This window comes from Salvelinus alpinus, chromosome 17, assembly GCF_045679555.1.
Source record: "Salvelinus alpinus chromosome 17, SLU_Salpinus.1, whole genome shotgun sequence".
NCBI lineage: Eukaryota > Metazoa > Chordata > Actinopteri > Salmoniformes > Salmonidae > Salvelinus > Salvelinus alpinus.
Genome location: NC_092102.1, coordinates 46304902 through 46325047, shown reverse-complemented (window position 1 = coordinate 46325047; position 20146 = coordinate 46304902). Strand labels below are relative to the sequence as shown.

At 42.5% G+C, this 20146-nt stretch overlaps 2 protein-coding genes and 1 long non-coding RNA gene across 13 annotated transcripts in view; all 3 read left to right on the top strand.

Moving 5' to 3' along the window:
• LOC139543048 (myelin transcription factor 1-like) overlaps positions 1-8285 on the top strand; it is a 147486-nt gene extending 139201 nt beyond the window's left edge. For all 7 annotated transcript variants that reach the window (XM_071349163.1, XM_071349167.1, XM_071349164.1 and 4 more), the window contains one exon: positions 156-8285. In XM_071349163.1, the coding sequence (XP_071205264.1) occupies positions 156-299 (144 nt within the window). In that variant the 3' untranslated portion in view covers positions 300-8285. The remainder of the gene's footprint in view (positions 1-155) is intronic.
• Positions 8286-9824: 1539 nt separating this feature from the next.
• LOC139543047 (protein-L-isoaspartate O-methyltransferase domain-containing protein 2-like) lies at positions 9825-15665 on the top strand. Of its 4 annotated transcripts, none has more exons than XM_071349158.1 (7): positions 9825-10318; positions 10999-11055; positions 11242-11588; positions 12471-12573; positions 12735-12906; positions 13773-13896; positions 14047-15665. In XM_071349158.1, exons 3-7 carry the CDS (start codon positions 11282-11284, stop codon positions 14496-14498), a joined length of 1158 nt encoding a protein of 385 aa, XP_071205259.1. In that variant the 5' UTR covers positions 9825-10318; positions 10999-11055; positions 11242-11281; the 3' UTR covers positions 14499-15665. The 4 variants fall into 4 exon arrangements, with proteins under 4 accessions (XP_071205259.1, XP_071205260.1, XP_071205258.1 ...); XM_071349159.1 differs by having other exon boundaries at positions 10996-11055; XM_071349157.1 differs by lacking the exon at positions 10999-11055 and having other exon boundaries at positions 9826-10318.
• Positions 15666-16234: 569 nt separating this feature from the next.
• Positions 16235-20114, top strand: LOC139543045 (uncharacterized). 2 transcript variants are annotated; one of them, XR_011668590.1, is made up of 3 exons: positions 16235-16555; positions 17321-17392; positions 17701-20114. It is a non-coding gene; the product is annotated as an uncharacterized lncRNA (long non-coding RNA). The 2 variants fall into 2 exon arrangements; XR_011668589.1 differs by having other exon boundaries at positions 16235-16581; positions 17126-17392.
• Positions 20115-20146: the final 32 nt, after the last annotated feature.

The following is a 20146-nucleotide window of genomic DNA, read 5'->3' as shown; positions in this document are numbered from 1 at the left end:
ACCGCTGAGGCCGAGGCTTGAACATGCAGACACAAACTAATACACACACTAACACAAACTAATACACACACTGACAGAAACACACTAAACAGAAACACACTAACAGAAACATATACTGTACATACAAACTGAAATTCCTTGTTTTCGCATCACAGCAGGAGCCAATCACTGAGCATAATTTCAACAGCTACTTGAGCACCCTGACTGACATGTACACCAACAAGGAGTGCTTCCAGAACCCAGAGAACAAGGCGCTGCTGGAGAGCATCAACAAGGCTGTGAAGAGCATCAAGGTGTAAAAACCTCCAACGAGGGAAAAAGAGTGAAAACATGTAAAAGGAGAGGAGAGATGGAGTCAAGAGACCACAGTATATTTACCGAGAATACAAATACAAAAAGGGCATTCAGGTTTTATAAACGACAACTTAAATTAAACCCAGGGAGCATTCTGAAAAGAAGAAAAAACTGAACTAGGACCAAAATCCAAACATGCTGCTGCTGGGATCGGAAGGAGGAAGTGGAACGGAACCAAATCCTTCAGTTTGAATTGATGAAAAAAAATCTATATCTGGGGGTTTGTTTGTTTTATGTTTGTCGTTTTCATGTCTGTCCTGTTTTGGAGGTGTCTCGTTGACTGTCCCGATGTATACTGTAATTCAAGCTTTAGTTCAGCAACAATTTGGAGAAGAAAGAAAGAAAGATGGAAGTAGTGGGTCTGACCTGCCTACGTGAAGTGAAGGAACCCGTTGAGGAAATAACAAAAACCAAGCCGAAAAAACGCCAACATTGTGTCCTAGGGAAGACACTAAGGCTTCAGAAAGGTTTGCTCTGGGGCAGGATAAGGAGAGCGTGCTTGTGAGCGCTGCAGCAACCCCTATTGAGGAGAAGCAAATGGAGAATCACTGGACTCTGAGGTCTTCTTGAGCAATGGTTCATGCACTTATTGTTGTTACTACTGCAGCAAGATGTCAACACGGCTCTACGGCTCAATTCAGCGGAACAACTCTTCAGATGAAGATGAAGTCACAAATCACTGGGGAATTTTTCTCTTCTGAAAATCAACAGTACAGCCTGTACTATATTTGTAATGGAACAACTGGTGTATGAGAGCAGCAAATGCAGCTTTTTTTCTTTGAACTGAATGACAATAGTAATGGTCAATTCCAGTTAGTCATATCAATAGTTTTTATGAAGATAGAAATTTCACTTCATTTCAATGAATAGTTTGTGGTACAATAATTCTTGTTATATAAATTATAAAACATTTGTGAATGCTCAAAATTGTAATTTATTGCCATTTTATGTTAAACTACTTGTATTTATTTAATGTTATCTATTTATTTACTTTATTTTATTGTTTTGTGAAACACAAAATGCAACCCTGCTGGTCTATCATGGCCATAAAGATTTAAAACAGGGAGTCTTCTACATCAATATTTAAAAATCTATATAGATAACTGTTCACACTTAATTATTTTATATATCTTATTTTATTTTAAATATTTTTTTTACATTTTTAAGTGCAGATATTTTATAACTGACAAAGTTTTGATAATTTTATAAAACTGTTTTCATTTCTGTTATTTCTGTTATGATAAAGTATCTTCAGAAAATCCACGGCTTAAAAAGAAAGTATGTATTTATTATTTATTTAATATTGAAGAAATTGACTGTCATATGGTTGTATATTTATTTAGTCATTTCTGTGTGTGCTGTGATGGCTGAGTCTTAGTAGTCTTAAAATCTATTGCTAATATTTAAATAAAGAAAAAAACATGGTCCGAAACAAAATAATAGAATATTGTTTGATTTGCTTTCATAGATATACCAGCAGTTGTTCCTAAGCAGAATAACCAACAAAAGCAGTCACTGTTCTGTTGGTATCAGATTGTCTTTGTGTCAGCAAGGAATTGTTTGCGTTTTGTCAGGAAAAATAAGACCAAGAAAGTAGAAGGATAAAATGTTTCTTCCCAGAGCGCTTTGTAGTGGCCAACACTGGCTAACCCAAAACATCTTTAATGTACCAGAGATGTTTTAATGCCTTTTGATCAAATATTTTTCTCTGTTTATTCTTTTCTCTAAATGTCTTGGGCAGAAGCTCCATAGAACTCTGTTCAAGTGTGTTCTAGAGCTCTGTTCGAGGGTGTTCTAGAGCTCTGTTCCAGTGTGTTCTAGAGCTCTGTTCCAGTGTGTTCTAGAGCTCTGTTCCAATGTGTTCTAGAGCTCTGTTCCAGTGTGTTCTAGAGCTCTGTTCCACTGTGTTCTAGAGCTGTTCCAGTGTGTTCTAGACTAGATGTCTGGGTCTAGAACACTTTAAGGAAAAACTAAACCATCAAGGAGAATGACAACTAATATCAGATCCACTTCTACGCCCATGTAGCCTTATTTTAGATTTCATTTGTTGATGCACAAAGTGCCACAAAACCCTCACTTTCTTTCCTGATTCTTTGCATTCTGCAATGTACAATGTCTAGTCACGTGACATGACCAGGGCATCAGAACGAGAGTTGGGATTGTTTCAGATGCCTTTGTTTCTTTGCCAAGATGGCCATAAGTACACTGTATATACATTCTGTATAAATAGAATTTAAAAAGCTATATGAATAGAAACATGCATATATTTTTCCAGTGTAATTGTTGCCTCTTTTCCTCTTCTGTTAGCCTATCAGAGGAACTACACCTGTCTGGGAGTTGTGACGAATAGAGGTGGATATGACTGTGGCTTTTTAGGTTTCCTTTTCTATGGATTTCTCTCTATCTTTGATCCAGACATGGTGAAAATGCTAACGCATGTTGTAGTGAATCTGAAATGCTAATGTATGTTGTAGTGAATCTGAAATGTCTGTAATCTTAACTAAATGGTTGGCTCTTTGTTCAAGTGTCCTGTGAGTGAGTTCATGCATAGAGGCCTCTTCATAGTGGTCACATTGGCGCTATATTGTGCAGTACAGTGTCGTTGTGATAAGGTTATGATAAGGTCAGCTCTCAAACACAGATCACAACGTTAAAAAGCCAATAGGGAAAGTGTAGTACTTGCTCTGAGTGATCTGTTGCAACTAGTAGGAGATTCTTTGGTAATATGATGAGGTAGCCTAGTGGGAGACCCAGTGATAATATGATGAGGTAGCCTAGTGGGAGAGCCAGTGATAATATGATGAGGTAGCCTAGTGGGAGACCCAGTGATAATATGATGAGGTAGCCTAGTGGGAGAGCCTGTGATAATATGATGAGGTAGCCTAGTGGGAGACCCTGTGATAATATGATGAGGTAGCCTAGTGGGAGAGCCTGTGATAATATGATGAGGTAGCCTAGTGGGAGAGCCTGTGATAATATGATGAGGTAGCCTAGTGGGAGAGCCTGTGATAATATGATGAGGTAGCCTAGTGGGAGACCCTGTGATAATATGATGAGGTAGCCTAGTGGGAGAGCCTGTGATAATATGATGAGGTAGCCTAGTGGGAGAGCCTGTGATAATATGATGAGGTAGCCTAGTGGGAGACCCTGTGATAATATGATGAGGTAGCCTAGTGGGACACCCAGTGATAATATGATGAGGTAGCCTAGTTGGAGAGCCTGTGATAATATGATGAGGTAGCCTAGTGGGAGACCCTGTGATAATATGATGAGGTAGCCTAGTGGGAGAGCCAGTGATAATATGATGAGGTAGCCTAGTGGGAGACCCTGTGATAATATGATGAGGTAGCCTAGTGGGAGACCCTGTGATAATATGATGAGGTAGCCTAGTGGGAGACCCAGTGATAATATGATGAGGTAGCCTAGTAGGAGAGCCTGTGATAATATGATGAGGTAGCCTAGTAGGAGACCCTGTGATAATATGATGAGGTAGCCTAGTGGGAGACCCAGTGATAATATGATGAGGTAGCCTAGTGGGAGACCCAGTGATAATATGATGAGGTAGCCTAGTAGGAGACCCTGTGATAATATGATGAGGTAGCCTAGTAGAAGACACTGTGATAATGGGTAGTGTAATTAGCTTTCAGCAAGTGTAATGAAACTCTCTTGTGTATTTTTTTTAAACCATTGAAAGTGCCAGCATTTGAGTATGGACTTCTAATAGCACACTGGGTTATGGCCACTAGCAATGTACTGGTACTCACCCCCAGCAGAGTGAGAAAAAGAGAAACAAATACCTGCATATTTACCCTGTTTGTGTTTTAATGTACAGTACCAGTCAAAAGTTTGGACACACCTACTCATTCAAGGGTTTTTCTTTATTTTTACTATTTTCTACATTGTAGAATAATAGTGAAGGCATCAACACTTTGATATAACACATATAGAATCATGTAGTAACCAAAAAAGTGTTAAAAAATCTAAATATATTTTAGATTGCAGAATCTTCTAAGTAGACACCCTTTGCCTTGATGACAGCTTTGCACACTCTTAGCATTCTCTCAACCAGCTTCACGAGGAATGCTTTTCCAACAGTCTTCCAACACTTGTTGGCTGCTTTTCCTTCACTCTGCGTTCCAACTCATCCCAAACCATCTCAATTGGTTTGAGGTCAGGTGACTGTAGAGGCCAGGTCTTCTGATGCAGCACTCCATCACTCTCCTTGGTCAAATAGCCCTTACAACAGCATGGGTGTGTGTTTTGGGTCATTGTCCTGTTGAAAAATAAATTATAGTCCCACTAAGCGCAAACCAGATGGGATGGCGTATCACTGCAGAATGCTGTGGTAGCCATGCTGGTTAAGTGTGCCTTGAATTCTAAATAAATCACAGACAGTGTCACCAGCAAAGCACACCCACACCATCATACCATCCACATCCTCCTCCATGCTTCACGGTGGGAATCACACATGCAGAGATCATCCGTTCACATACTCTGCATCTCACAAAGACACGGCAGTTGGAACCAAAAATCTCAAATTTGGACTCATCAGACCAAAGGACAGATTTCCACCAGCTGTGTCCATTGCTCGTATTTCTTGGTCCAAGCAATTCTCTTCTTATTGGTGTCCTTTAGTAGTGGTTTCTTTGCACCAATTCGACCATGAAGGCCTGATTCAAGCAGTCTCCTCTGAACAGTAGATGTTGAGATGTGTCTGTTACTTGAACTCTGTGAAGCATTTATTTGGGTTGCAATCTGAGGTGCAGTTAATTCTAATGAACTTATCCTCTGCAGCAGAGGTAACTCTGGGTCTTCCTTTCCTATGGCGGTCCTCATGAGAGCCAGTTTCATCATAGCGCTTGATGGTTTTTGCGACTGCACTTGAAGAAACTTTCAAAGTTCTTGAAATGTTCCGTATTGACTGACCTTCATGTCTTAAAGTAATGATGGACTGTCGTTTCTCTTTGCTTATTTGAGCTGTTCTTGCCATAATATGGACTTGGTCTTTTACCAAATAGGGCTATCTTCTGTATACCACCCCTACCTTGTCACAACACAACTGATTGACACAAACGCATTAAGAAGGCAATACATTCCACAAATTAACTTTTTACAAGGCACACCTGTTAATTAAAATGCATTCCAGGTGACTACCTCATGAAGCTGGTTAAGAGAATGCCAAGAGTGTGCAAAGTTGTCATCAAGGCAAAGGGTGGCTACTTTGAATAATCTAAAATATTTAAATATATTTCGATTTGTTGAACACTTTTTTTGGTTACTACATGATTCCATATGTGTTATATCAAAGTGTTGATGTATTCACTATTATTCTACAATGTACAAATTAGAAAAAATAAGAGAATAACCCTTGAATGAGTAGGTGCGTCCAAACTTTTGACTGGTACTGTCAATCTAAACACTGTTTGAGATGTATAATTCCCTTTGCATCAGTGTCCGGGGTGTTTGATTCAATTAATGCTATCACGTTTTTATACATGGCAGTAATACTTTTCAGACCAAAATCTTTTGACCATCCCCTCTATTGTTTTTATAGAGGGGATGCAGAGTTTGGCTCGCAGGTTACTGGAAAGAACTGACTAAATCTACAAAATAAATACGATACTAGGACATTAGCCAAAGCTTGCGGCGATAGCAGGGATTGGATCAAAGCCCTCCAAGTGAAAAGAGAGGAACGTGTGGGAGTGGAGATTGATTTGCAGCGCTAGAGGTCTCCCTCTTGGTTTGAGAGAGAGAGAGAGAGGCGTTTGTTACATAAATATGTGTCCATCACTCAGAATGTCAAAACCTTTAAAGGCTTCTCCCCTTTTGTCTTGTGTAACCTTTCCTCAGGAAGGAGTTCTTGATACATTTGATTTAAGAAAGTAGCTTATTCTTCCACCTCCCTTTAATGCACATGCATACTACACTACAAGAGTATACAGAGTAGGATTATTCTCATATCTTATTCGATATGGTATGACCCCTTTTAAACTGCTTGACCTGCACTGAGATGTAAGATTAAACGGCTAAATGACAGCTCAACACGTTTATAAAGCTAGGTACAAAACTTCATGTAATCAAGTGTTAACAACAACAGCTTGTTCATTTGATAATGAGTGATGAACATATTCTTCATATATAAGGAGTTTACGTCCTCTGTAATTGTAATGTTTTAGTATTTTTCTAAATGGCCGATTGTGATGGGATTAGAAGCACTGAAAATGTGGACTGTGTCAAATCGGCACAGAGTAGAGTGTGTGACTGGTTTTGGTTAAATACAGGGTCATGTTACGCCAGCCAATGTAACGCTGTGTTGACCGTTTTTATTTATAAACACTACATTTGACTACATGGATGATAATGTTCATGTCTATGTATGAGACAGGATGGAGGAGCATGGGGACATATTGTTTTTGTTTTGCCATGACATGTAAAACGATCCATTTCAGTTGATAGTTGTGAATGGATGTGGTCTCATGTAGGGGTTGTAAAAGTAAAAGCTATAAATCTCTGTTTGCTCTGATCAAAAGTGATCACACACCTGTGAATCCCCCTGAATAATGCAGAATATAAAAACCAATGATCTGATATCTCAGTCTGTGGTAGGCCAGGGTATACAAAGATCCTTAATGTCCTCTCTTTAATGACCTTTGCCCTTCCTTCACCAGTTAAAGTGAGGACAGACAGAGTAGAGTACCCTGTAAACATGAGGAAAGATAGCCCAAAGCTCCCTATTCTGAGATAGGTACTGTACACATCTGGAGGCCCCTGAGATTGGTCCCCTGATTCTGTTCTGTCCAGCAAAGGGAGGTAGCCAATCATTAGGTGCCTATACTTCAAACATTATCATCCAATTTAAAAAAACACAAAACATAACAAATCAAAGTAGATCACATTACATACCACACTAACATTCCCAGGAGAAAGTCATATCTGGTAGAATGGTAAAAGGTGTAATTTAGCTAATAAAAACCAAACCAAACTCTCTCTGTAGGTACTGTAGCTTAAAGCTGTGTGCTTTTTATCATGTGTGCCTTTCTCGCTCCACTCATTGCAGGCAAAGGTATGTTTACATTTGAAGAAGCTGGCTCAAATCCTGCTCAGGAGGTTGGCAGGGGTGAAGACAAAATTTTCAGGGGGTCAGGAAGGATTGGGGGGGCTATTTAAAGAAAGGGAAAAAATTATTAAACGTGTCTTTGACAGGCAGGAGAAGATACTATTGCTGTTGCTGTGGTGACACATTCATGTTGTTACAGAGACACAAAACATCAATATGATATAATGGTAAAGAAACTGTGATCTAATTACGATGATTCAGGTACCCAACTGCATGGACAGTTTCTGTGAAGGAAATATCCAAATGAGCATAACCTTTATTATAGATAATGCATTAGTGTGTAGGGCATTATTTTGAAAAACAATGTGGAAGTCTCTGTACATATTTGTATTAAGGAACAATGTTATTGTTGTTGTATTAAAGAAAATTTGAAAAAAAAAGTTTGTGACTAAATGCACAGCCAAGGGTTGTCCTGCTAGCCCATTTTTACAGAGATGAGCTATTTTTACTGGTGATTTTCTAGGCATTGATATTATTAATACCCTTATGAAAATTAAAAACTTCCGAAATTACAAGCACTTCCACAATGATAGATAGTAAGGATTTTTGTTACTTTTGTAGAGGTGGTTGTTCTTTTGCTACCATTTTGTAAAGCAGGACAGGCCTTGGCTGTATGGCCTCTGGGTCTCCTGTTTTCTTTTGGAAGTTAACTCTGTAGTTGGGCTGAAATTGTGACTCTGTGTTTGTGTACTTGTGTACATGTTCCCATGTTCCTGTGTCAGTATTATAAACAAGATAAGTGATGTCAGTTATTGTGGGGGTATCAACCATGTTATCTATGAAAAATATTAATAAAGAATTATAGACAAGTGCATCGGTCGCTTGCGGTAATTGTGGTGTGTGTGTGTGTGTGTGAGAGAGAGAGAGAGAGAGAGAGAGAGAGAGAGAGAGAGAGAGAGAGAGAGAGAGAGAGAGAGAGAGAGAGAGAGAGAGAGAGAGAGAGAGAGAGAGAGAGAGAGAGAGAGAGAGAGAGAGAGAGAGAGAGAGAGAGAGAGAGAGAAAGACAGGGAGAAAGACAGGGAGAAAGACAGGGAGAGAGAGAGAGAGAGAGAGAGAGAGCGTGTGTGTGTGTGTGTGTGTGTGTAGATGCCATACACTGTAGGCTATGGGTTGCCAGAGAATAAAAGAAAAGAAAAACCGTCTCTCTTGTTTTTGTCGTTTGCCAAAATGGAGGACAGTGTTTGATGACAGGCTGCACGGACATGGCTGAGCACTGCCATCTGCTGGGCTACATGGAATCTCAAATAGTGTGCCACAGTCACATGACATGTTTGAGTCAGATATTTGCCAGGTCGTTATTGTAAATAAGAATTCGTTCTTAATTGACCTGTCTAGTGAAATAAAAGTAAAATACATTTTAGTTAGTGAAATCTCCTCAGACTCCAGTAGCCTATTTTCTATAACATGAAGAAGCATGAGCTACTATAACCTTTTAAAAGGCAAGTTGCTGTCTGTGTATACATATAAATAGAAATTACTATATGCTATTTATCTTGGGCTACTATAATAGAACAGACAGCATAGATTATTCAGCTCTGATAAAATATGATTTGCTTCATTTAGCTTCATGTCCACATCCTAGTTCAACCATAACCTTAACCCTAGCTTCATGTCCACATCCTGGTTCAACACTAACCTTAACCCTAACCCTAGCTTCATGTCCACATCCTGGTTCAACCCTAACCTCATACCTAGCTTCATGTCCACATCCTGGTTCAACCCTAACCTCATACCTAGCTTCATGTCCACATCCTGGTTCAACACTAACCTTAACCTTAACCCTAACCTTAACCATAGCTTCATGTCCACATCCCAGTTCAACCCTAACCCTAACCTTAACCTCAACCCTAACTTTTACCCTAACCATAGATGTATGTCCACATCCTGGTTCAACTCTAACCCTAGGCCTAACCCTAGCTTCATGTCCACATTCCAGCTCAAACCTAATCCTAAAGATTAATATAAAGCTAGCATTCAACTGATTGATGTGCTATATTAATCAGGAGTGATGAAATATGAGCAATCATAGCTGTTGTTGTTAACACTTGGATTCCATAAAAAAATCAGCGTTTTTCTATTATATTCTGTAAACATCTAGCAGCCTGCACCACATTCACTTTGGTGCACATTTACAGTTGGGCTTGTTCAATTACTATATTGTATGTTTAGGCCCATTATTTACTTTATTGTATCAACCAATAGCCAATCAAAATGTTAATTAGATCTACATTGCTTTTGCTTACGTATGACGTAAGCGCGTCGACTGGTTGAACGTTTACATTTAAAATCAAATGGTATTTGTCACCTGCGCCGAATAGTGTAGGTCAAGACCTAACAGTGCAATGCTTCCTTACATCCCCTTAAACCAACAATGCAGTTTTAAGAAAATAGAGTTAAGAAAAATATTTACTAAATAAACTTAAGTAAAAAAAGTAACACAATAAAATAACGAGGCTATATTACAGGGGGTACCGGTACAGTGACAACGCTTGGGTACAGGTTAGTTGAGGTCATTTGTACGTTGGTAGAGGTAAAGTGACTATGCATAGATAATAAACAGCGAGTAGCAGCAGTGTACAAAAATCTAAAATATATATTTTTTAAACTGAAAGGGAGGGGGGGGCAATGCAAATAGTCCGGGTAGCCATTTGATTAATTGTTCAGCAGTTTTATGGCTAGGGGGTAGAAGCTGTAACGTTTGGGGGTAACGTTAGAAGCTGTAACGTTAGCGCCTAGCTAGCACTAGCAGTGAACTGTCTGAGCGCTACCGAACAAAAGCCTTAAAACAAGCTGATTTGTAGCGGCAATCGGTATTTTAACACGGAAAAATTGATTATCAAGTTCTAGGTAATTATATCTTCCAATTAACGTTATGTTGGCGTGTGTCTGTCGACCTTGCCTAACGTTAGTCCCGAATCTTTGTTGTTCTGCCTGCGTGCGTGGAAGATTCAGATTACGATTGTCTTTTTCCCAGATTTCCAATGTGTCAACCACTTAAAAACAATTTAGATACTAACTAAACCACTTAATTGACATGATCTGACACGTTTGCATATTTGTTGTGGATATTTTGGACTCAATTGGGTTAGCTTGCGCAAAAATAGTAACCGCAACGTGTCTCGCGAAGGTCATCGAATGCACGATTCATATGGGGTAACGTTATTGTAATTTTGACATTTCTTGCTAAATGATATGCTGTTTTTAGCATGGTGTGGTTGTTTTTAAGGTTTGTGTTAGAAAACGCAGCGTTCTTTTACAGGAAATAGTGTACTTTTCTCCTAACACAAGGCAAAGGTCCAAGTCCCACAGCGCCATCTTATGGTCGTGTATTTGTAATCTCTGTTGAAAAATAAATTCATAATGTTATTCAGAAATATTCATTACCATCGAGGATTTTCTCAAATCATTTATTGTGCTTAAATTAGTCATTTGGCAATCAAACACAATGGCTGTTTGGGCATCAAAGGAACCAAGCATCATTAAAGTGGCCAGGCTCCTTTGTTCTCTATTGCTTTATGACACAGCAGGCCCACTCAACATTTGGCTGGTCATCTCCCCATTGGCATTGTTCGCAGGGGCCACAGGTACAACACTCACACCTAATGTGCTGAGGAAGTCTTTTCATGAAGCACTTTCAGTATAAGTCATTGGAAGGCAAAAAGGGGATTGTTTATTCTGAAATGTACAAAATATGAAGTGGAGGATGATGTTTTGTTAAAGTGGTTGCAATCTTTAAATTCAATTGCACACAACCTGTTTCTGTTCTTCAGATAAAGGCTCAGAAGTTCCCCTTCTCTCTTGCCAGTCAAGATGGGAGGAGCTGTGAGCGCTGGCGAGGATAATGACGAGTTGATTGACAACTTGAAGGAGGCACACTACATCCATTCGGACCTGGTGGAGCGGGCCTTCAGGGCCATCGACCGGGCCGACTACTACCTGGAGGAGTACCGTGACAGCGCCTACAAGGACCTGGCCTGGAGGCACGGCAACATCCACCTATCAGCCCCCTGCATCTACTCTGAGGTGATGGAGGCCCTGGACCTTCACCCTGGCCTGTCCTTCCTCAACCTGGGCAGTGGGACTGGGTACCTCAGCACTATGGTGGGACTCATACTGGGTGAGTTGCTGTAACTGGTTTAGCCAGCAGCATACCACCCTGCATCCCACTGCTGGCTTGGTTCTGAAGCTAAGCAGGGTTGGCCCTGGTCGGTCCATAGATGGGAGACCAGATGCTGCTGGAAGTAGTGTTAGAGGGCCAGTAGGAGGAACTCTTTCCTCGGGTCTAAAAAAAAATATCCCAATGCCCCAGGGCAATGATTGGGGACATTGCCCTGTGTAGGGTGCCGTCTTTCTGATGGGACATTAAACAGGTGTCCTGACTCTCGGGTCACTAAAGATCCCATGGCACTCATCGTAAGAGTAGGGGTGTTAACTCTGGTGTCCTGGCTAAATTCCCAAGCTGTCCCTCATACTGTCACCTAATCATCCCCAGCTTACAATTGGCTCATTCATCCCCCCTACTCTCCCCTGTAACTATTCCCCAGGTTGTTGCTGTAAAATGAGAATGTGTTCTCAGTCAACTTACCTCGTAAAATAAACACTGGGCCTGGGTGAGTTACTGTAGCCAACAGTACAACCACTCTGGGCCTGGGTGAGTTACTGTAGCCAACAGTACAACCACTCTGGGCCTGGGTGAGTTACTGTAGCCAACAGTACAAACACTCTGGGCCTGGGTGAGTTACTGTAGCCAACAGTACAACCACTCTGGGCCTGGGTGAGTTACTGTAGCCAACAGTACAACCACTCTGGGCCTTGGTGAGTTACTGTATTCAACAGTACAACCACTCTGGGCCTGGGTGAGTTACTGTAGCCAACAGTACAACCACTCTGGGCCTTGTTGAAGTTGGAAAGGGGGAAATCAGCAGGCCAACTGATTGGAAAAGTTGATTGAAATGCATTGTGGATGTTTGTTCTTTTTCTGTTGTAATCCTGGTTCCAGGTCCATTTGGTGTGAACCATGGGGTGGAGTTATATGCTGATGTGATTGAGTATGCCTACCAGAAGCTAGACTACTTCATCAAAACCAGCGAAAGCTTTGACAAGTGAGACTCTTTACCTCTGATTGCCTTTCCAGTCTACAGCAGCCTTGAAGTGTTCTCTCTGTCAGTAGACATCGTGGCTAGTTGAATATCAGGTGGGAGTGTGTAGCCTGGAAAATAGATTGTTTTTCTCTTTTTGTTTATACTGTATTTGTGTTTTTTAGGTTTGAGTTCTGCGAACCTTCCTTTGTGGCGGGGAACTGCCTGGAGATCCCCTCTGAGAGCAGGCAGTATGACAGGGTGTACTGTGGGGCGGGGGTGCAGAGAGACCATGAAGAATTCATGAAGAGCCTGCTGAAAGTGGGGGGAGTTCTGGTAGTGCCCCTGGAGGAGAAGGTTTGTATACTCACACTAACTAGGTTTCCATCCAACCTTTTTATGCGAGTAGAGTACTTCAGTCGGATAGAAAATGTCATGACAGGCCAAATTTGTCAGTGAACTCAGCAAATGTCGACAAAATAAAATACGCTACAGAAGGTGTGATCTTTTTGTCTGTGAAATGTATTATGCGATAAATGGCGGTGAAAGTGCCTTTATGCGCAAATATTGATATAATAACCATCAAATTGAAGTAAACTTGGAGTCACACAATGATATGTTGTGTGGTCTTCCCACTACGACTCAGGAAAGCATGCAGTTTATTAGGCTACAGATGAAATAAGTTAGGAACTTCACAGGGTGGTGAAAGTGCATGGTGATGAGCTTAAAGAAAATGTGATGGAAACCCATTGTATTTTTTTTTTTTGTGGGAATTGAACAGCAAAAGTTATTTTTATGTGCACTACGTCATCACGCACAGCATTTTATCCGTCAGTTTGACGGAAACACCCCTATGATGAGAAAATGTGCATATTTTCATGCATATTTTAGAATATTATGCATGAAAATCTGTAGCCAATAGGATGAAGACCTAGCTACTGAAATACATACATGTAATTATGTCCCATGCACAAAAGGGATGTACTCTAATGCAGGGGTTCCCAAACTCGGTCCTGCCCCCCCTGGGGGAACGTTTTGGTTTTTGCTCTACCACTACACAGCTGATTCAAATAACCATCTCATCATCAAGCTTTGATCATTTGAATCAAATGTGTAGTGTTATGGGCAAAAACCAAAACGTGCACCTGGGGGTGTGGGTGACAAGACTGTGTTTGGGGAAACCCCTGCCCTAATGTACCCCCCTCTTCTTGTACTCTTCTTAGCTGACCAAGATCAGGCGTACAGGCCAGAGCAGCTGGGAGACCAAAAAGATCATTGCTGTGTCCTTCGCTCCACTGGCACTGCCCCAACAAAACACCAACGGTGAACCCAAGACCGTCCCACTACGTGAGTACCTTGTCACTTTGGGAGGTTATAACATGGAAGTCAGAAGAGAAACACTAAAGAAAAAAACCAGATGTTTTGATCACCATCCAAAGCATACTAACGTTCTCTTCATTCTCTCTCCTTTCTGATCTGTGGTGACCCACGGAGCAGCCATGTTTGAGGTGCGGACGCTGCAGGAGCTGGCTCGTATAGCCATCCGCCACACCCTGAGAGTGACCACGGACAACGGGGAGGGTCAGCCACGGGGTCAGGGCTCTTTTGGAGGAGGCAGGGGCCTGGGGGTCAGTGGGCTCCACAAGTACGGCCCACGTTTTAAACGCCGGCGTGTTCACCGCCGCCACTGCACCTCTGTAGTACTGGCACACAAGCGTGTGGTGAGCAATGCTGACCCTGCTCCCCTGGACAACAACAACAATAACCACGGGGGGCAGGAGGAGGGGCAGCGAAGGGTAGCCCGGGAGGAGGAGGAGGAGGAAGCAGAAAAGGAGACAGGGGAGCTACTCCCAGCAGAGCCACCTGTAAACATCCTGAGACAGAGGATTCTCGTTTTGCCCCTCCCGGAGCCTCTGAAGATGTACCTGCTGTACTGCCGGGAGAAATGACTTCTCCACAGATACAGAGACCCAGCAGAAACCAACAACACCTGACTGGGTCTCTGTTACTGACTGGGTCTCTGTTACTGACTGGGTCTCTGTTACTGACTGGGTCTCTGTTACTGACCCCTGACTGTCTCTGTTACTGACCCCTGACTGGGTCTCTGTTACTGACTGGGTCTCTGTTACTGACTGGGTCTCTGTTTCTAATCTGGAATGTAATCATGGCTCTACAGTATTTGGCGTTTATTTCCGCTATAGGTCCATTTTCATCTACATGCTTTTGTATGGATAGGGAATGTTGGTTCATTCAAGAGATTATACTTTTTGATTTTATGGATTGATTTTTTCAGTAACAGAGACCCAGACTCACTGTTTCTTACTCTTTTCCTGTCACTGTAAGAAGGAGACATATTTGACCAGTATGGGAAGGGTTTCACCTTGGGGATAGAAAGGCGTCTCTAGGCTTTCTGGTACTCAGTAACTTAGCTTTCTCAATGGTGCAGATGTTTTAGACAGCCAAACAGATCAATTATGTTAATAGTTTTGTTTCAGTAGTTGCGAATTGAGGATCTTTGTGATTTCACTTTTTCATTCAACCCAACATAAGTTGTTTCCCCCTTAAGCTGTGTGTGAGAATGGAATACATTATATATTCTGTGCTGAGTGAGCCCTAGACCTATGGTGGTGTCTGTTATCTGGTTGGAAGACGTGGCTCTACTTATTGGACATCACCTGCAGCCACATGTCCCAGAGCACGTTGGTCCAGATCTTCTGTACTACGAGAGACTGGAAGAACCCTCTGAGATTGCTATCGAGCCTTGTGCTTCATAAATGGAGAGACTGGGGGAGAAGATGGGATAGTGTCCGAGTGGAGGAGAAAGTTTGTCATTTAAGTAGTTTCCAGAAGCCAGAGAGATGTTTGACCTCTGATGAGAAGTGGTGTAGAGGTGGTAGAGGTGTCTGTTGATGAGGTGGTAGAGGTGTCTGTTGATGAGGTGGTAGAGGTGTCTGTTGATGAGGTGGTAGAGGTGTCTGTTGATGAGGTGGTAGAGGTGTCTGTTGATGAGGTGGTAGAGGTGTCTGTTGATGAGGTGGTAGAGGTGTCTGTTGATGAGGTGGTAGAGGTGTCTGTTGATGAGAGGTGGTAGAGGTGTCTGTTGATGAGAGGTGGTAGAGGTGTCTGTTGATGAGAGGTGGTAGAGGTGTCTGTTGATGAGAGGTGGTAGAGGTGTCTGTTGATGAGAGGTGGTAGAGGTGTCTGTTGATGAGAGGTGGTAGAGGTGTCTGTTGATGAGAGGTGGTAGAGGTGTCTGTTGATGAGAGGTGGTAGAGGTGTCTGTTGATGAGAGGTGGTAGAGGTGTCTGTTGATGAGAGGTGGTAGAGGTGTCTGTTGATGAGAGGTGGTAGAGGTGTCTGTTGATGAGAGGTGGTAGAGGTGTCTGTTGATGAGAGGTGGTAGAGGTGTCTGTTGATGAGAGGTGGTAGAGGTGTCTGTTGATGAGAGGTGGTAGAGGTGTCTGTTGATGAGAGGTGGTAGAGGTGTCTGTTGATGAGAGGTGGTAGAGGTGTCTGTTGATGAGAGGTGGTAGAGGTGTCTGTTGATGAGAGGTGGTAGAGGTGTCTGTTGATGAGAGGTGGTAGAGGTGTCTGTTGATGAGAGGTGGTAGAGGTGTCTGTTGATGAGAGGTGGTAGAGGTGTCTGTTGATGAGAGGTGGTAGAGGTGTCTGTTGATGAGAGGTGGTAGAGGTGTCTGTTGATGAGAGGTGGTAGAGGTGTCTGTTGATGAGGTGGTAGAGGTGTCTGTTGATGAGGTGGTAGAGGTGTCTGTTGATGAGGTGGTAGAGGTGTCTGTTGATGAGGTGGTAGAGGTGTCTGTTGATGAGGTGGTAGAGGTGTCTGTTGATGAGGTGGTAGAGGTGTCTGTTGATGAGGTGGTAGAGGTGTCTGTTGATGAGGTGGTAGAGGTGTCTGTTGATGAGGTGGTGTAGAGGTGTCTGATGAGAGGTGGTGTAGAGGTGTCTGATGAGAGGTGGTAGAGGTGTCTGATGAGAGGTGGTAGAGGTGTCTGTTGATGAGGTGGTGTAGAGGTGTCTGTTGATGAGAGGTGGTAGAGGTGTCTGTTGATGAGAGGTGGTAGAGGTGTCTGTTGATGAGAGGTGGTAGAGGTGTCTGTTGATGAGAGGTGGTAGAGGTGTCTGTTGATGAGAGGTGGTAGAGGTGTCTGTTGATGAGAGGTGGTAGAGGTGTCTGTTGATGAGAGGTGGTAGAGGTGTCTGTTGATGAGAGGTGGTAGAGGTGTCTGTTGATGAGAGGTGGTAGAGGTGTCTGTTGATGAGAGGTGGTAGAGGTGTCTGTTGATGAGAGGTGGTAGAGGTGTCTGTTGATGAGAGGTGGTAGAGGTGTCTGTTGATGAGAGGTGGTAGAGGTGTCTGTTGATGAGAGGTGGTAGAGGTGTCTGTTGATGAGAGGTGGTAGAGGTGTCTGTTGATGAGAGGTGGTAGAGGTGTCTGTTGATGAGAGGTGGTAGAGGTGTCTGTTGATGAGAGGTGGTAGAGGTGTCTGTTGATGAGAGGTGGTAGAGGTGTCTGTTGATGAGAGGTGGTAGAGGTGTCTGTTGATGAGGTGGTAGAGGTGTCTGTTGATGAGGTGGTAGAGGTGTCTGTTGATGAGGTGGTAGAGGTGTCTGTTGATGAGGTGGTAGAGGTGTCTGTTGATGAGGTGGTAGAGGTGTCTGTTGATGAGGTGGTAGAGGTGTCTGTTGATGAGGTGGTAGAGGTGTCTGTTGATGAGGTGGTGTAGAGGTGTCTGATGAGAGGTGGTGTAGAGGTGTCTGATGAGAGGTGGTAGAGGTGTCTGATGGGAGGTGGTAGAGGTGTCTGTTGATGAGGTGGTGTAGAGGTGTCTGTTGATGAGAGGTGGTAGAGGTGTCTGTTGATGAGAGGTGGTAGAGGTGTCTGTTGATGAGAGGTGGTAGAGGTGTCTGTTGATGAGAGGTGGTAGAGGTGTCTGTTGATGAGAGGTGGTAGAGGTGTCTGTTGATGAGAGGTGGTAGAGGTGTCTGTTGATGAGAGGTGGTAGAGGTGTCTGTTGATGAGAGGTGGTAGAGGTGTCTGTTGATGAGGTGGTAGAGGTGTCTGTTGATGAGGAGGTGTAGAGGTGTCTGTTGATGAGGAGGTGTAGAGGTGTCTGTTGATGAGGTGGTAGAGGTGTCTGTTGATGAGGTGGTAGAGGTGTCTGTTGATGAGGTGGTAGAGGTGTCTGTTGATGAGAGGTGGTAGAGGTGTCTGTTGACATGATGCCTGTGGTTTAGAGACACTTAAAGCGATATTATTGTTTGACTCTATTTTGTTAGCAGACTGGCAGTGGATATTAGGTGTTGTTTTGAGTTAACTTTCTTGAGAATAAATGCAGGAGACTCTGATGCCATGATCATGTCCAGCAGATGTTTCAGTTTTACATGACAATCAGACTAGGGATGATCATGCTTCTTCCATTGTTATGATGGATTCTGCTCAAATTCTCTTATTTTTGTAAATGTATTTACTTTTCCCTCTAAAATGGTTCAGTGCCATTTTTAATTCAGTCAGTTCTGGAAAATAATTGAAATTCGATTCATAGGTAGATAAAAACTGGGATTTATTTTTTCATTAGTTGAATTTCATTACCTTCTAAATTAATTTAATTAAGATTAAATTAACTCCAACCCTTACATGTACATTTATCCAAAGCTGGTCTTTTGGTTTACTCTGTAATCAATAGTGAAAGTTAGTTTACAGAGGATCATGTTTTTTTTCTTCTACATAAACTATATATACAAAAGTATGTGGACAACCCTTCAAATTTGTGGATTCAGCTATTTCAGCCACACCTGTTGCTGACAGGTGTATAAAATCAAGCACACAGCCATGCAATCTCCATAGACAAACAGTCAGTAGAATGGCCTTACTGAAGTGCTGACTTTCGTGCCACTGTCATAGGATGCCACCTTTCCAACAAGTCAGTTTGTCAAATTTCTGTCCTGCTAGAGCTGCCCCGGTCAACTGTAAGTGCTGTTATTGTGAAGTGGAAACGGCTAGGAGCAACAATGGCTCAGCCACGTAGGGGTAGGCCACACAAACTCACAGAACGGGACTGACGAGTGCTGAAGCGTGTAAAAGTTGTCTGTTCCCGGTTGTAACACTCACTACCAAGTTCCAAACTGCCTCTGGAAGCAACGTCAGCACAAGAACTGTTCGTCGGGAGCTTCATGAAATGGGTTTCCATGGCCGAGCAGCTGCACACAAGCCTAAGATAACCATGTGCAATGTCATGCGTCGGCTGGAGTGGTGTAAAGCTCACCGCCACTGGACTCTAGAGCAGTGGAAACGCGTTATCTGGAGTGATGAATCATGCTTCACCATCTGGCAGTCCGATGGACAAATCTGGGTTTGGAACACTACCTGCCCGAATGTATAGTGGCAACTGTAAAGTTTGGTGGAGGTGGAATAATGGTCTGGGGCTGTTTTATATGGTTCGGGCTAGGCCCCTTAGTTCTAGTGAAGGGAAATCTTAACGCTACAATGACATTCTAGACGATTCTGTGGCAACAGTTTGGGGAAGACCCTTTCCTGTTACAGCATGACAATACCCCTGTGCACAAAGCAAGGTTAATACAGAAATGGTTTGTCGAGATCGGTGGGCAAGAGCTTGACTGGCCTGCACAGAGCCCTGACCTCAACCTCATCTAACACCTTGGGGATGAATTGGAACGCTGACTGCGAGCCAGGCCTAATTGCCCAGCATCAGTGCCCAACCTCACTAATAATGCTTGTGGCTGAATGGAAGCAAGTCCCAGCAGCAATGTTCCAACATCTAGTGGAAAGCCTTCGCAGAAGAGTGGAGGCTGTTATAGCAGCTAATGGGAGACCAACTCCATATTAATGACCATGATTTTGGAATGAGATGTTTGACGAGCAGGTGTCTACATACTTTTGGCCATGTAGTGTGCCATGCCACTGCTATAAGCCTGGAATGACATAAGACAGGAAATGCATGTAGCTACTATGTGTGCTGTCAAAACAGCAGAGAGAAAAAAGAAACCTTTCATTTCTGACTGATGCCATTTTGTTGATGTGTGACGGTTTATCTTTTTGCTTGTTTAGTTATTATACATTGTGTAGTGGTCATCTGCATATAAATACAATTTTATATATAGATACATTCTGTTACAGACTGGATGTTAACCTCTTGCCTCGATTCAACATTCAGATAAGTTCAAAACTTAAGTCAGCCTCTGGTGTCACACCTACAGTATGTCGCATGAAATTGGCATTTGAGTCAAAACGATTCTGATTTGTCCTTTTAATATAACGCTTTCACATTGATTCCAAATGTTAAGTGATAAAGCTTTACTTGGCCAGGCAGACTGCTTTGTTCATCCGACTCATAGCACGTGTTGTGATAGTTTACATTTCAATACTGTGGTAGAATATGAGCGATAAGGTCTGAAGTCTTTCGAACCATTCCTTAAGTTCTGTCAAATGTATATGTGTTGTACTTTTGCACCGTGTCTTAAGGATGTTATTTTGGAATTTGAGCTGTACTTTTTTGACTGCTGTTAATAAAGTCCATTTATGCTAAAGTTGAGCATGTGATCATACAATTTATAGCACT